The sequence below is a fragment of the Apostichopus japonicus genome, chromosome 19, assembly GCF_037975245.1.
Source record: "Apostichopus japonicus isolate 1M-3 chromosome 19, ASM3797524v1, whole genome shotgun sequence".
NCBI lineage: Eukaryota > Metazoa > Echinodermata > Holothuroidea > Aspidochirotida > Stichopodidae > Apostichopus > Apostichopus japonicus.
Window position 1 is genome coordinate 9929177 of NC_092579.1, and position 15550 is coordinate 9944726.

At 37.8% G+C, this 15550-nt stretch overlaps 1 protein-coding gene across 1 annotated transcript in view; it reads right to left on the minus strand.

Annotated features, from left to right (window-relative positions):
• LOC139959632 (ubiquitin carboxyl-terminal hydrolase 7-like) overlaps positions 1–11838 on the minus strand; it is a 54968-nt gene extending 43130 nt beyond the window's left edge. The window contains exons 1-3 of the mRNA XM_071957411.1: positions 11367–11838; positions 4892–5050; positions 1192–1294 (exon numbers count right to left, since the gene is read on the minus strand). Coding sequence (XP_071813512.1) covers positions 1192–1294; positions 4892–5050; positions 11367–11439 — 335 coding nt within the window. The 5' untranslated portion in view covers positions 11440–11838. The remainder of the gene's footprint in view (positions 1–1191; positions 1295–4891; positions 5051–11366) is intronic.
• Positions 11839–15550: the final 3712 nt, after the last annotated feature.

The following is a 15550-nucleotide window of genomic DNA, read 5'->3' on the forward strand; positions in this document are numbered from 1 at the left end:
ATTTGTAAACAAATGTTCTACCCATCACTCACCTGCCATCATTTTATTTCTTCCTCTGATTGGATTTGGGGCTGACTTAAAAAACAGGTGAATCCTGTGCACAATTATACCTGACATAAATATTCAACAACATACCACGCGATTGTGTCATTATGCAAACCTGTACAATATTTCACTGCCAACGACAAGTTTGACCAAACAGTTGTATCTAATATAAGATATACCAATCATTAAAATTTAGGTGAACTACAACATATTCTAGACAGTTAAATATCAGCTGTGCTCATGCAAATACACTGTTTCTTTAAATACATCATAAATATTTCTGCCCTTTCTGCCTCTTCTGCCCTTTCAAAAAATGGGGATTCCTACTATCTAATTGGTAGTATAACATGGACACAAATAAATAAAAAATAAATAAAAAAGATCCTCCACTTATAATGGAAATGCCTAACAAATGCACTTTTCAGAACAACATGTTGCCGTTTTCAAGGCTATTAATTTTGTCTGTTATACAATGCTACGGTTACTTTGTATAAAAAAACTGCTATCATTGCACTTGTATAACAATCTGCATAATGTATTGCTTTGTAATATTTTGTAATGCATTACTGAAGGAAACAGAGGCATCTGGTACAGTGCACGTTAAAACCTAACCAAATGTTAACCATTCAAATACTCCACTTCCTCTACTAGTACTGTATAACACAGTGTATAATGAAACTGAACTTGAAGCAGTCCAGTTACTGATACTCACACAGTTCAGGTTTGGTGTTTAAAGCACAATATTATGTTTTTTTAGGGTGCGATATTTAATATTATCAAGCAAAAAAGACAGGGTTTAGGAAGTCAACCTGAAACAGATAAACATAAATTGATAGCACAAGGGGAGTAGAATATATCAACACAATTCCCTGATAATATCTAATGTACAATTTCCTAGTAAGAAGGGGTGCAGGATGGGTCTAGTCCTTATGGAAAGTTTACACTTTTGTATACCCAAAACCTGGTAATTATATTAATGAGCATGTACAGTACATATGACTTTAACATTACTTAAGTTTAAGCGCTTCAAACAACATGAATACTAAAAGCAACAATTTTATGCTTTCGGTTTGCGTTTTCAAAAATAAAGACAATTCGCTTTTCGTTCTTCCTTTAAACGACGATGGCGATGGGGTGATGACTTACCATGGCAAGTTACGAACGATGCAGGGAGTGCTGAGGGACGTATCCTTCAATTTACTGATGCTCTGTACAACATGGCGGAAGGTAGCCTCCGAACGGCTGTCATCTGAAAGATCAAAATAGCCATGGGATTAGAAACGACTGTACGGAATCTGAAAGGGTGTCTACATTCACAGGATGATAAAATGACAGACTCGACGAAACATCAAAAAGACAGACAGACATCGCACATGTATGTTACTATAGAAATGTCCACACTAAATTCAAATCATGACTGTAGGGAATCTGAAAGGGTGTCTACATTCACATGATGATAAAACGACAGCTCGACGAAAAATTAAACAAAGACAGACGATGCATATTGAACATACATGATAGGTTACTATAGAATGTCTACACTGAATTTAAAATATGACTGTAGGGATAGAATAATTTGATGCCAAAATTCTCATGTATAAACTGTGACATACATATATATGTAAATGGACAAAAAAGGGGTCCTTTAACTTGTGCCAAATTCATGGAATTAAGCCTTCAGAAATGAGAAAAAGAAAACACATCAGTTTCTCTTTTATAATTTGCTGCACTGCAGTCTTAACAGATTTTGACAATCTTTTCCATGTTGCTCCATATGGCCTGGCTTTATTGACTTCTTCTTTTCCTTTTTCTGTTTTTACTCTGTTTAACGTAATAAACTCAGTCTTCCTACTGTACAACCCCATCAGTCACTTTTTATTATTCTGTTTGTTTGCAGAGGAATAGAAAAAGCAAGTACAAATACTGTATGTGCAGTTACTACAGTAGCTGCACAAATGAAACCACCGTTGAATTCTACATCGACAGAGATATATGCAGACGCATATACATCAGTAAGTCGAGGTAACTTACAGTACTAGAATGGGTTGGACTGAATCTCAGAATGTTGGTAAAGTTTTGGTAATATTTCAGGGTTTTCGACACATTTTCACTTTATGCATTCAATCCACACACTTTTGGATTATTTTAATAAAAAAACTACTCTATGTGAATATTGATTCTCCAGTTGAAAGACTTTGTCAGCTGAAATGATACACATTAACTGGCAGAAAGACAAAATGCAGGCATCAAATCTGATAAAATGGTAGAGAAAGTACACAGTAAATCAGCTCAAAATGAAGCTATTGCCAGAACAATTGCCAGAAAAGTTGAGTATCTGTCACTACCTTTCTATGTCTTGGCTACTTTGGGTCATCATGTTAAAATAATGTCTAGAATTATCCAATACAGGCTTAAATTACTGCTGGTTGTGACAATCGGCAAGTACTGCCTCTGTTTGGTAAGATGATTGCTGGTTGATCTTCTGCCGTAAGCCGGTCTGGCTACAGTACAGTACATCACTCTTCAAGGTGTTAATTTACATGAAATTATACCCGAAATAGTTTACTCCTTTTGACACTAAAATTTTGATAATTTAGTTTTCTCTCTCAATTGACCGTCGATTGGTTTCGTTTCGACCCACTGTAGAACCTGTACCGAATAAAAGGCTGGACCTTTCTGAAATGTCTGATTGAATTGACCTTTGCACTTGATTTGGTAACGATACCGAGAAGCAGGTCTGTGTTAGAAAATGTAATATCTAGTGGAGAGATTGATCACTCGCTATAGTACTGTAGTTAACATTCATCTCATGAGAAAATGCCAGGCATCAGATGTCTAGCAGTTGAACCGATGCAACGTGACTTTGAGGAACACTGCTTGCTGCGTAGGATTGGCAAATTTCCTGGGATATGGTTGTCCAACAAATTAGACACGAATACTCCAGGGGCACAAAGAACCATACAGCAGTAGGGCATTTGATTTGACAGCAAAAAGGGGCAAACATTAGGAGAAAAGAGGCATGAAAGAGACATGCAAAGAGGAAAAGGATGCTTGGCGAGTGCTTGTAATAAACAGGCGAAAGGAATTTGCAAAAGGAATCGGGCCATCGTGAAACCAAAAATTTGACATCACACAGACTCACAGATATACACGACGAGAATTGTAACCATGGAAATCGGAACAAAGAAAACTAGCATGCAAAGGGAAAATCTCTCACTTGTTACAGTACAACAAAGTGATGACAATAAAAATGTCAATATTAGTTTGGGATAATAGGATTAATCAGGGCCATGGCTAAAGAGGAATTCATATAATCTATGCGTAGAATCTCAGAACGGGAGCTTCAGAAGGAAGAGAAAGTGGACATGGACCGACAAGTGGGTCAATAGGGGAGGGGAGGGAGGGGGGGTGCAGTACTAAAATGTTTCCATCTTAAGGCTTTTAAAAGGTAGATTTGAGTGCCTTTTGTTGACTATCTGAGACAGGTAAGCAGGGAATGGAGTACAGAAAATGTGCCCAAATATATCCACAGAAGGAAGTCCCATTGAAAAGTGCTTGTTCCAAGTCTACAATTTATACAGTACTGTACTTTACATTTCGTAGTTCAAGAACTTCCTACTCTACTTCACAACCTGAACAGATTCTCACATTCCCTTTGGCATAAAATATTACAAAATGATATTCTCCTGAATGGCTTCATCTACTTGAAAAAAGTAGAAAACAAGAAAGAATTCTCTGAATATTATCAAGACATAATCGACAATTCTTCAAATAGTGTCTCTTTCAAAACCAATGCAAGTTGATACAGTACATGTGCCCTGTATAAACGAAGGCCAATGAAATTGGGCAGGGGGAGGGGGAAGAGACAAACCTCTTACGCTTCAAACATCGGTTTTCAAATACAGTATCAAAGTAAATACTGTTATCAGGAAATTGTTCATTTGTATGCTGTACGGAAAGGGTTACCCATGGATGTCACAGTAGTTCATTTATTTGATTTATTTATGAAGTTATCACAATGAGTCCATTATGCCAAATGTCACAGCTCTCTGGCATGAACAAGGCCATACAGTTTGAAAGTGAGGAAGTGTACAGTTTACTACCTACTGTGCAGTAATATTCTGTGACTGGCTTGAAACCGGTTCGTAGATGAGTCATCAGGTCTACCGTGTATGCACAATACCCAAAAGTAGTAGCCAACAAACTAATACAAATGATCAAAACTTTGGCCTGATAAAGGAAATTGGAAGTCAAAAGTCTATGGCCTAAGAGTCTTCAATTTTCTTCAATATTTTGAAGACTCAGGATCTGGTGTTCCAGAAGGTCACTGCCTCAAAGTCCAAATGTAGAGAAGAAAATTATAACAGTCCTGAATAAAAGAGGTTCCAGCGGCCTGGACTCCACCTTCCAATCACTCGCACTTGTCCGTCAAATCTTTATGTCGGCATTTTTAGCTTTTGATGTCTAGCTGTTTACATGTGTAAATATTACAATGGAACAATGCTAACATTATGTTACATCTATAGACCAAATTCTAGAATATAGAAGAGAAACAGACATCCATGTGTAAATTCCAAAATTCCAAACTTAAAAGGAGTTGTCTCATGAGAAGGAAGGGCAGTGACCGGAGGGGTCAGATCATAGAGTGTGCACAGTGTTATTATTTTACCAGGACTTTATAGGCATGGTAGAACGAGGTGCTAAGGTTGTGAGGAGACAGGTAAGCGAGGAGCGAAGTAAATAAAGCCAAACTAAATCAGACAGCTATTTTCTTCTTCTTACTTTTGTAAGGAAAAAAAACGTGAAATCCTCAGATTTCTCTCTAAAATTTTTTTTTTAATTTTACCTTCAACTAGGGTGTCATCTTCTTCCTCCTCCTGGCCATCTTCTCCTACCTTGATGTCACCATTCATGGTGACCTCTTCCCCCTCTGCTGGGACCGATTCCGACTTCTGGGTATCAGTTACAGCTGCTGGCATATCGTCTGGCTTTGTCTGCTCGGGTGCTATTCACAGAAAGGGAAACAAGTTTTCAAGTTTTAATGACAAATCTATTATTCAGGAATCATATACTGGTAGTATTGCATATAAACTGTCCATAAAAAAAATAACAGAATGTAACCAGAAAGCCAGAGAAAATGGCCAAGTTCCACCATTTGAGATGGCCAGTTGATGCCTTGAGCCACTTATGGTCCATTTGAGACCTGTTGACCCCTTGAAACTCAGAGGAAGAAACCCTTATGGGGGGGTTTAAGTGCACGTTTAGAGCAAGAGTATGAACTCTGAAGCAGATTCCTTTACTTGGATGCCAGGTACTGTATGTTTTATTGAGTACCTTATAGAGCCCTTTCACAGAACCAAATGGAACTGAATTTGACCAAATTATGTTCACGGTTCACCCTGAGAAAATCATACCATTGTGAGAATTTGCAGATTAATTGTAGCTTTGATTTTGGAGTTATTCATGTTTAAAAGATTTTTAGACTTTGATGCCTGTTAACCTCATGTGACCTTTGACCTCTACCAATTTGATAAGGATTATTGCACTCACCAAGCAGGATCTACATTGTAAGTAGAAAGTTCAAGAAAGATGTACTGTACCTCTTGTGTTATCGTGTTTACAAGATTTTCAGATTTTCACTAAAATGTTGACCGCAAATGACCTTTGACCTCCAGCAATGTCTGTAGGGTTCATGCACTCGACAAGCTGAATCTGCATACCATGTATGAAGTTTAACAAAAATGTACTTTTTGAGCTATCGTGTACACAAAGTTTTCAGACTTTGACCTCTGTTGACCAGTGACCACTGAACTTCACAGAAAACAATAGGCTTGTTGTACTCAATAAGACAGATCCACACATCAATTGTAAATCCACCATTAACTTTTGGAGTTACCATGTTTACAAGCAAGTGTCACATACATACATACACATATACACACACACACATGCCATCACCATCGCGTAGATTCCAAATGGTCGAACTGTTACTAAACACTGGATGCACTGTAAAGTGAGGCAGTTGTTGTACAGAGAACCTTGATATTTACAACATCTTATGATTTATATATTAAAGAAAAAGAAAAACAGCTCATAGCCTTCAAAAATTGTTAAGAGCGTAAAAATGTTATAATTGACTAATGAGACGAGGTACGTATTGTGAAGTGTAATGCCTAAATGCGTAATGGGTAATAGGTAATGTGTAATGTGTAGCAGTTCTAAGTAGAAGGAAAAAATCTGACAGGGGCTGTGTGCAAGAAGTGCAGTAATTAGTAACATTTCATTTATATCATGATTAAATACAAAAAAAGAACAATACATTTGGCTTTTATGAGCATTTTTCACAAACGTGAGGCCATAAACCACCTCCCCCTTTCCCCCCCCCCTCCACCCTTCCTGCCCCTCCTATTTCAACAATAACAATGACAACACCACCTATCTCCAAGTCTCCCTTGCATTGGATGCAGTGCAGTCAGTATATATTCCCATACAATACTACTGTACAGTAGGTATTATGTAGACACTTGAGGCTGAAAATTACAAACAACAGTGCTTACAAGTTTTACAGTTTGTCAATTTAAGTTAACATTAATCACTACAGCAAACTATATGACATGCAGACCTCTGTATAATATCCACCGTTCTGTTTAATCAGATACATATTTATAACATGGGAAATATATAACACTGATCACCAATCAACAATCATAGTTTACAGACAGATGTGACAAAACAAAACAAACATTGCCATACTAGGGACTTGAGGTGAAATATGTTTTCCTCCATACTTTATATTGCTAGTTAGCTGCATACATATTGTGGGCTGGTATTATTCAGGTATATAATATTTACTGTACTATTATACATTATGCACAGCATCGATTTTGTGCAAAACACTAGACTTAGCTTGGATCAAAGATTTATACATACAAGAACAAATATTAAAACATATATATGCAAATTAATGACTAGAGACCTGCAGAGTATTACTAGAGGGACTATATAAACAATCAGTGAAGTGTAAAGACTAACCCACAGATAAGCAACAACTAAACAAGGGATACTGAAAAATTAATTGAACAGGCTGATCCAATGGCAGATGTTTCCGCCACATCGCGCTACATGCGAGATTCAATTCATACATAATTTTGCAAAATGAAAGTAAGCTTCCTACAAATTATGTCTGATTAATATCTCGTGTCTAGTATATATAATTAGTGTACAGTATCAGTCAATTGCAACACACTGCAGTTATGTATGCAAACATCCATTTTTTTTTTTTACCACAAGAGACCTTTACGAACTACTGTAATGTGCCATAGCTAATATCAGATTATTTTATGTTTTAAGGTGGAGGAGAAGGAGGGACGAGGATAGGGATGAGCGGATGATTACATCTTAGTAGACTGCTACTGTCGTGTTTTGTATTTATCATTAACTTTCTGTGAGGTTCCCATTTAAAGAACCTAACATGTTCTTCTTTTCTTTCAATTCTTCTTCTTTTTTTGCAACATTTTTTTTTTTGCTTTTTTCATCATTTTATTTTAATCAACTCAGCTACACAGTGGGTGTACGTTAACCATCATCAAACATACAGAAAGTGCAGTGAAGTCACTGCACAGTCTGTGAGTGTTCATCCAGGTCAGCTCGGCAACAGTCATAAAGGATGCTGCTTTTTGCCTGAATCAATCACAAAAATTATCTAGGCTGGAACTGCGTATAAGCTGAGTGCATCCCTTGATATCATTGTAAACAAATAACTGTACAGTCTGGCAGAGCCGACTAGTCCACATAATAACACACGAGCAGACAACATTTCCAAATTATAAGTAATCCTTATTTGATTATGAAACATACTATAATCCTATTTTCTATTAGTCAAACCATAGCAAAAAATTAAATAGAACCTAATCTAAGTTTTGAGGATGGAATCTGTGGGACAACAAACAACAAAGGAGAGAGATGAACACTACAGTAAATTACAAAGGTAAAATTATGGTACAGTACACAGGGACTTTTCTCCGGAAACATTGTGTTGACAAACGAGACCATACTATATTTGTAATGTCGGCTTGAAGTATGACTCATCAGTTTATCATCTGCTAATTGTAGTTTGCAAGCATTGTGACATCATCTGTATCCTTTAAACAAAAAGTTTTGGGTTCAATAGTTTCACTTGGTCTCCTACCGATAACATCACTTTCTACGAAAGATACTATAAGAATGTTGAAGTATGTCTGGTTGCTGTGCACAATTCAAAACGTTAGGCAATGTTCTCTTTAAATACTGTACCTAGAGAGGGTCATGATAAACAATTATTGACTGCTTCACTGCACTGCTGATATTAAAACCTACATTACGTAAAGTCCTAAACTTCAAAATCTGTGATTGTGATTGCCAATGTATTGCATAGACAAAGGGATTTTTATGGTGTGGTACTATTATAAAACACTTTGAAAATTTCTTGAAAACTATATTGCAAGTTTATCACAAAAGGGATAACAATTTTGAATAATTTCTTGATTTAACCAAATAGCAACAGAATGTATAATGCAGGGTTTGCAGAAGTTTCTTCCAGGATGGAAAAAAATGTGGTTTATTCCACTCAGAAAAAATAGGTTTCTTCCAGTTTCTTCCGGACAAAATGGAAGAAACAGAAAAACTGTTGATAAAGTTTCAAAACAACCAACTTCATGGTTCACCTGCATCTTCCGCATCTATTGAGAGGATTTTCAGTAGTTTCAGCTATATCCTCAACAAGATCCATAATCGCCTTGGAGTGGATAAGACAGCAAAGTAGGTTTTTGGCTACCGCCTACTCAGAGGAAGTAAAGACATTGACTGGGTCTGAGCATCTGCCACTTTTCTCACCTCACTGAGGAACATTGTTCAATTGCTCCCTCAGTATCCATTACTGGTGTTCAAAGAGATATATAGCCACCAAGGCATCCACTCATCTTATTCCAAAACTCATAATGTTGTATTAATGACCATGAAATGTAAGGGGGTGGGGTGCTGGAGTAATTGTGTGTGTCAAAACTGATACCTGTATAGGTGCACAGCCTGGGAAATTGCCTGAGCCTGATTTCCAATTATAGTACTTTATGTACAGTAGGCCTACTTTTTCCTTCCAAGGAATTTCCTGGGCCTAGGCCTCTCATGGCTGATATACAGTACAGCAGGGAGATGTGATCTTGGGCTATGCAGCATGCAGTATTTTGGATGAATGCTTGGAATCGGCAGTCATCCCTGTACCATAGATTCGAAGAATTTTTTTCAACCAAGTACTGTAAGTACATGTGATATAATTATTAGGTCACCTGTAGGCACTTTGCCAGAGCAATTCATTGTACAATGTATATACAGAGTATGTAGGTATGTATGTAAGTATGTATGATTAGACTTGAGTGTTATAAGTTGTTGAGTTACACTAATGGTGTTTTGTGAGATTTTGCCTGCTTAAGGTACTCTTAAGTAGACTAAAGTGAGGTTAGTCTAGGCCTCTTGGCTACCATTATTGGAATAGGCCTAACAGTAACCCTTGGATTAAATGATTCAGTGCCTAAAATAGGTATACAGTAAGGCTGAACTAATTACTAACTTTGACAGTAAAGGCCTGGTTCCGGAATCTTTAGGCCTATTCCTTGACAAATATTTTCAAAACTACTCGCCATTTGACAAGCGTGACTAAAAATCTATTTGCCAAATGCAAAATTCACTCGCCAATATTAACACTATGTTTAAGTCTCCATACTACAGTAGTAGTATAGTACAAAACTACAACAAAATTTTCTAACTTAGGCAAATACATGACGCTATGTAATGCATATTGGAAAAATCTATTCTGTGCAGTATGAAATTTAACTTAATTCCACCAAAAAGAAAGTAATGAACAACATAAAACGTGTATGATACATTAATATGTATCTAGGCATTTTTTACAGTAGCAGGATTCTGTAACATAAGGACTCCTATACCAATACTAGCTAGTTGTGGGTGAGAAGGCCTATACAGTACCTCAGCTGCAACTTTGAGCCTGCTACCCGAGTAGTGACTATCTTTATTCTTTCCAATTTTCTATTCTTGTCGTTTTAACTGCAAAATAGTGCTTCAAAATTTCACTGTTACTCCACTCCAAAGGGATCTGCTGACAATGCATCATATAGAATTTGAAAACTTTGCAAAAACATTATGGCCAATGGCATTTAGAAAATGCCTTAAAAGGTCATTCATGAGCTGCTTGACCATTTCTAGTGTATTGGTATTCTAACACAAAACATTTTGCTCTTCACATTTTTGTGTAAACACACCTAACTGCTATCCTACCATTGTTAGCCAACTAGGCCGTTCCTTGCTTCGTCAACAAAATATTTCTACCAAAATGACAAATAATTGTGTAGTGTGGATTTAATTTTGCATAACAGCTCTAAAAGGTTCTTGTGTCATAAACTCATGGATTTTAATAGCGTGAAACCCAGAATGTTGTTTAAATTACAACTTGTTAAAAGTTTTGCATCTTGTAGTAATTTAGTGCTCAGTCTTAGCCTTTTATACTTTGAGTTGAGGCGGGTATTTTCACTTGTTTATTTCTAGTAGTTGGCCGCTAGTAGTACTAGTAGGCTACTAGTAGTACTGAAATTGACTGTTTAGGGGTTGCTTGCACATAACCAAGCAGTCATGACATAAATGTTCAGCAAATATTTTTATGCAGTCATGACATAAATGTTCAGCAAACATTTTTAATTGGTTAAGCAATGAATACATGAACATTGAACACAACATGTTAATGATTGCTGAAACACATAACATACTCCGTAAACTCAACCCATTCCCATTTAAAAACAGTAATATAATTTGGATTTTAAATGTTTTAACTGCAAGTTTACAAAGTTAGGAAATGCTCTGTGAAGTTTGTGTACAACTTCTGCACATGAAAACTTCCTACTTATATTTCACAAACAGATAGTGAACCTTGTTACACAGTTAATTCCTATCGCCAATATGTCAAGCCTAGTGCATTTTCTACTGGCCAAAGCTGAAATTCTACCCATAACAGCGATTTGGCGTGCGTATTTGTCGAGGCCTGCCTAGGCCTAGGCTACAAAAATTAGTTCCACAGTGAGACCTGTCATCAAAGCAAATGTGGAGACTAATTATTACACCTTGTTTAACATTATCACCATGATTGATGACAAATTGTGCAATGCTCGAGCCCTGGGACAAGTGATGTGGTAGTTACTGTAGCGTATAGCTTGGAATAACATTAACGTTAGGCCTAGGCTAACTTAGAACAACGTTAGGCTAATAAATATAAGACTCACCCTCTTGTGTTTCCATTTCTTCCACAGGGTCACTAAGACGGTTTTCTGTTTCCGGTGAAGAGTAATGATTCATTGTTGATACTGTATGTTTTGACTTCTTCCAAGATTTTTTGTCGTTCTTATCTCGGTCTAATGAAGATGCCTTTGACGATATTGAATGAACAGACCCTTTCTCACTGTCGCTCACAAGGGACTTGCGAGACACCGCTGATGGCACCCTTGAGTGCTTACTCACGATCCGCCCAATTGCGGCAGCTTTAACCCTTGAAACCAAGGGACCCTCATGTGGAAACGAAAAACACTGGAGTGATTTTCAATTTCAGACAAAAGTGCGTAAAAATACCGATGAAAATCCACAATTCGTTTTCACTACCTCTGCAGTCTACTTGTCTGCGACCAGTAAATATGCAATTTACCCAACATCACATTGTGGAAGTACAGAACAGAATATGAGCGCATGTCAGCACGTACGTACGTGTGTCGTACGTACATTATTATTGAAAGTATATGAGGTGTTCATGTAATGTACTATACTGTGTATGTAATGAGTTGATTGCGGGAATTTTCAACAGGAAGCAGATATGCATTTTGGGTAATCTGAAGGGCACACTGTTTTATCACAGCGTACGGGTCTGTCATGTGAACTTGATTTTGTTAATTAGGACTATCGTGACATTTTCATAAATTATAAACATAAGTGTTTCCATTTCCCGCTGCAATGTTCAGCCACTCGCTTCGGATATGTTCCCACCGTCGTATAAATAAAGAAGCATTTGCAAGAGAGGAGTCTCTGAAGAATATTGAACGAGATGCATATAACAAGATTGGACTATTGAAAGCACTGCAAAGTAACGGTTCTCTTGAACCAGCTATATAACTGGTGGGCCCCTTGACATGATTTCATTCATTTCAATTCGAAAGCTAGGGCGCTTTTAACTGGGATTCCAACCTAACCCTGAGTTCGAAAACAAATAAGAAAGTGTAAATTGGGGAAAGTGTGGAGGTAGGTCAGACCTGACCAATGGATCACTTGTGGGTTGATGAGAGAACCGTTACATACGCGTGACCCGAACGTAAGTTTAGATCAGTCGCCGTAGCACACTTTGAAAGGTAAAGGTATAGCAGGTGCGTATCCAGGGGGGGGGCGTTGGGGCGCGCGCCCCCCGGGTAAGAAAAAGAGGAAAGGAAAAAAAGAGAAGAAAAAAAGGAAAAAGAGGGGGAAAAGAGGAGGAGGAAGGAAGGGAAAAGAAAAAGAAGAAAGAGAGAAAAAAGAGGAGGGAGTAGAATAAATATGCCAAGACAGGCCGGTAAGAGAAAGACGAACAGTGACATGATTACAGCGCTGATCCCTATTACTGTATATACACAGGGTAGCCAGTGACGGATCGAGGATTTCGGAAGGGGCGTGCACCTCACCCTACCCCTTTCACCGACAACTCCATTTTTGACGTTTCTATTTTTCCTCTCTCACTAATGTATCTATATATATACTATATATGGTCTACCATAACGCGTGTGTGTGTGTATGGACGCCTTAAACCATTGTGCTATGAAACCAACTGTGGCTGGTCGGAGTCGTCGGAGAACATGACGCATTTCGGGAAGGGGGCGACCGCCCCCCGAGCACATTTTTTTTTTTATGATATCGCTAGTAAATTCAAAATAGAAAATGCTTAGATGCAACTTACAAGGCAGTGGAAGTGTCATATCCAGCGATCTGGGAGGCATTTTCGGCCAAAATTTTCTTGTACGCTTCGCGCCAACTCGTGGTGGCGCTACGCTTAGATAGTTTGCCTACAGGCTTCGCCCCTCCCTTGTCAAAGTATTCGCTACGCGCCTGTTCGAATTTGTAAACCACACAGCAGATATCACATCATATATCAGTGAGCATGAAAATCGAGGTTCCAGGATGAACAGCCTCAAAACTGTCGATGTGTGTAGTCATAGTAACCCATTTGATTTTGGGGACTGTAACGACTTTACCCGAAAAAATATAACCTAAATTTTTCGCGCGCTCCGCGCGCGTTTAACACGTTAATATCAATATCATATAAGTAAGCATCGGTTATTACCTCGCATGTCATTGTGTTTAGTACGGTTCATGGAAATTGCGCAGTATACCGCGGGATGCTGTAAACAACGAAATGTCTTATGTAGATGGAGAAAAAGCATGGAGGTCCAATTATGTCAAATTCTCTTTTACATTAGTAATGTCGAATTAGTCGGCCAAGCTTACAACTTTATTTTAATTATCAAGGAGATATTTTTTAAACTATTCATTTCCTTTAGCTACATCATTGCAATTTATTTTTCTTTCAGTAGGAGCCCCTGCCTCCTACGCCTATGTGTGTATTGTTCGGTTGAAGGAAATATCTGGTATTTTTTCATTTTCTTCAACCAAGCTTTATAATAGCCGTTATAAGAGGTTGCAATATTTCTACACCAATAAATTAGTGTGTCTGAATTTTCCAAAATTTCCTCACCAACATTCTTCATCATACTTCCCTCTACTAGTGTAATTTTGACCGGTCTGTTAGGGTTTCAAGGAGGTTTTTCTATATTGGTTGTCCATAGATGACATTTTTTTGCAACATTATGGGTATGTTTTCAAGTGAGTTTATTCACGAGAAATGTGAATTTTCAAATTCTCAACAAATAATGGGCTGAAAACCTTGAAAAGTGGGGCTGTTGGGTATTGTGGACCGCGACGTAGAATCACCTACAAAAGCAATGATCCACAGGAGATGCGATGAGGTCGAACATGATGTGTGACTGGTGAAAATCTTCAAAAAGGTTATGGATGGAAAGAAAACTATTGGGCAATACTTGGTTCTCAGGTAAAAGTGTACATCTGGTTGGTCATTTTCAAGCCCGAGAAGTGCCATTTCCGGTGATCTGGGTGGTATCAAAACCAGAAATTTGCTTGTACGCTCGGCGCCAACCGTGGCGCTCCGCTTAGATAGTAATTCGCGCCCCCCGGGTTAGAAAATCCTGGATACGCCCCTGTATAGTAATGCTGACCCAGGAAAATATCGCCCAATTTCCATTTTGCAAGCTCTGTCTAAAATTATGGAGCGAATTGTTCATGATTCCCAACTGTCCAAACACTTAGTCAGTAATAATCTGCTAAACAACCTACTCACAATCTGGCTTTCGAAAGGGTTATTAATTCACTGACTCAAACAAGTCTTCTTCGATTGGGGACAAACTAAAACGAATGACAGCGAATGACCGAATGACAATTGACTTTTTCGATTGACAGAGCATATGTTTATAACGGACTTAAACCGGGAGATATGGTTGGTATGCTTGCCCTAGACCTAATATATTGAATATGAAACGTTGAATACAAGTGATTCTTGCAGACTCCAAATTTACCTCTATAGTCAATGGTGTTAAGTCTGACTTCCTTCCCATTACAACTGTTGTTACTCAGCGCTCCCTTCCTATTTATCATTTATGTACATGGTCTGCCATCTGTCAATATGAATACGCTACTGACACTGTATTTTATCTTGGATCTATAAGGGCTTCAAATTCATGTTGTGAAATCCACCCTTCAAAGTGATTTTGTGTAATATCCTTGACTGGCTCAATACAATACTAGTTTCATGATAAGTAAAACTAATTATAGTCCATCCCGATTATTAGTAAAAGAAAAAAATTACCTTAATGAGGTCGAAATGTCACTGTCAGTTAACAATAATCCTATTTTAAAAAAATTCCAAACGTCTGCTTATCTTGGTGAGGTAGTGACAAATTTCAATTTGAAAATCAAATATCAAAGTTATAAATGGCCATTGGTGTTATCAAATCAGTCCCTTCTTTCACCCCTTAGTGACACTCGGAATAGTTTGGTATAATATACTCTTATTCTACTTCATATTGGCTATTGCTCGCCAGTTTGGTGTAGCCTACCCGTCCCAAAACCTACATTAATTCAGCGGCGCCTTCAGCGTGTTCAAAATCGTGTTATGTGCGTATATACTAAGCAGTCACTGACTCACGGAGCCAGGCCAAACACCTGCTTGATGAGCTCAAATTGATGCGAATTAACAACTTCAAGCGTTTTTTAATTTCAATATCCGTCTGCATTCAAGTGAGGAAGATTGTTCATGGTCCAAGCTTCAAATTATATGACTAACATATTTATCAGCAAACCAGAGAAATATCCCCAGAATGGT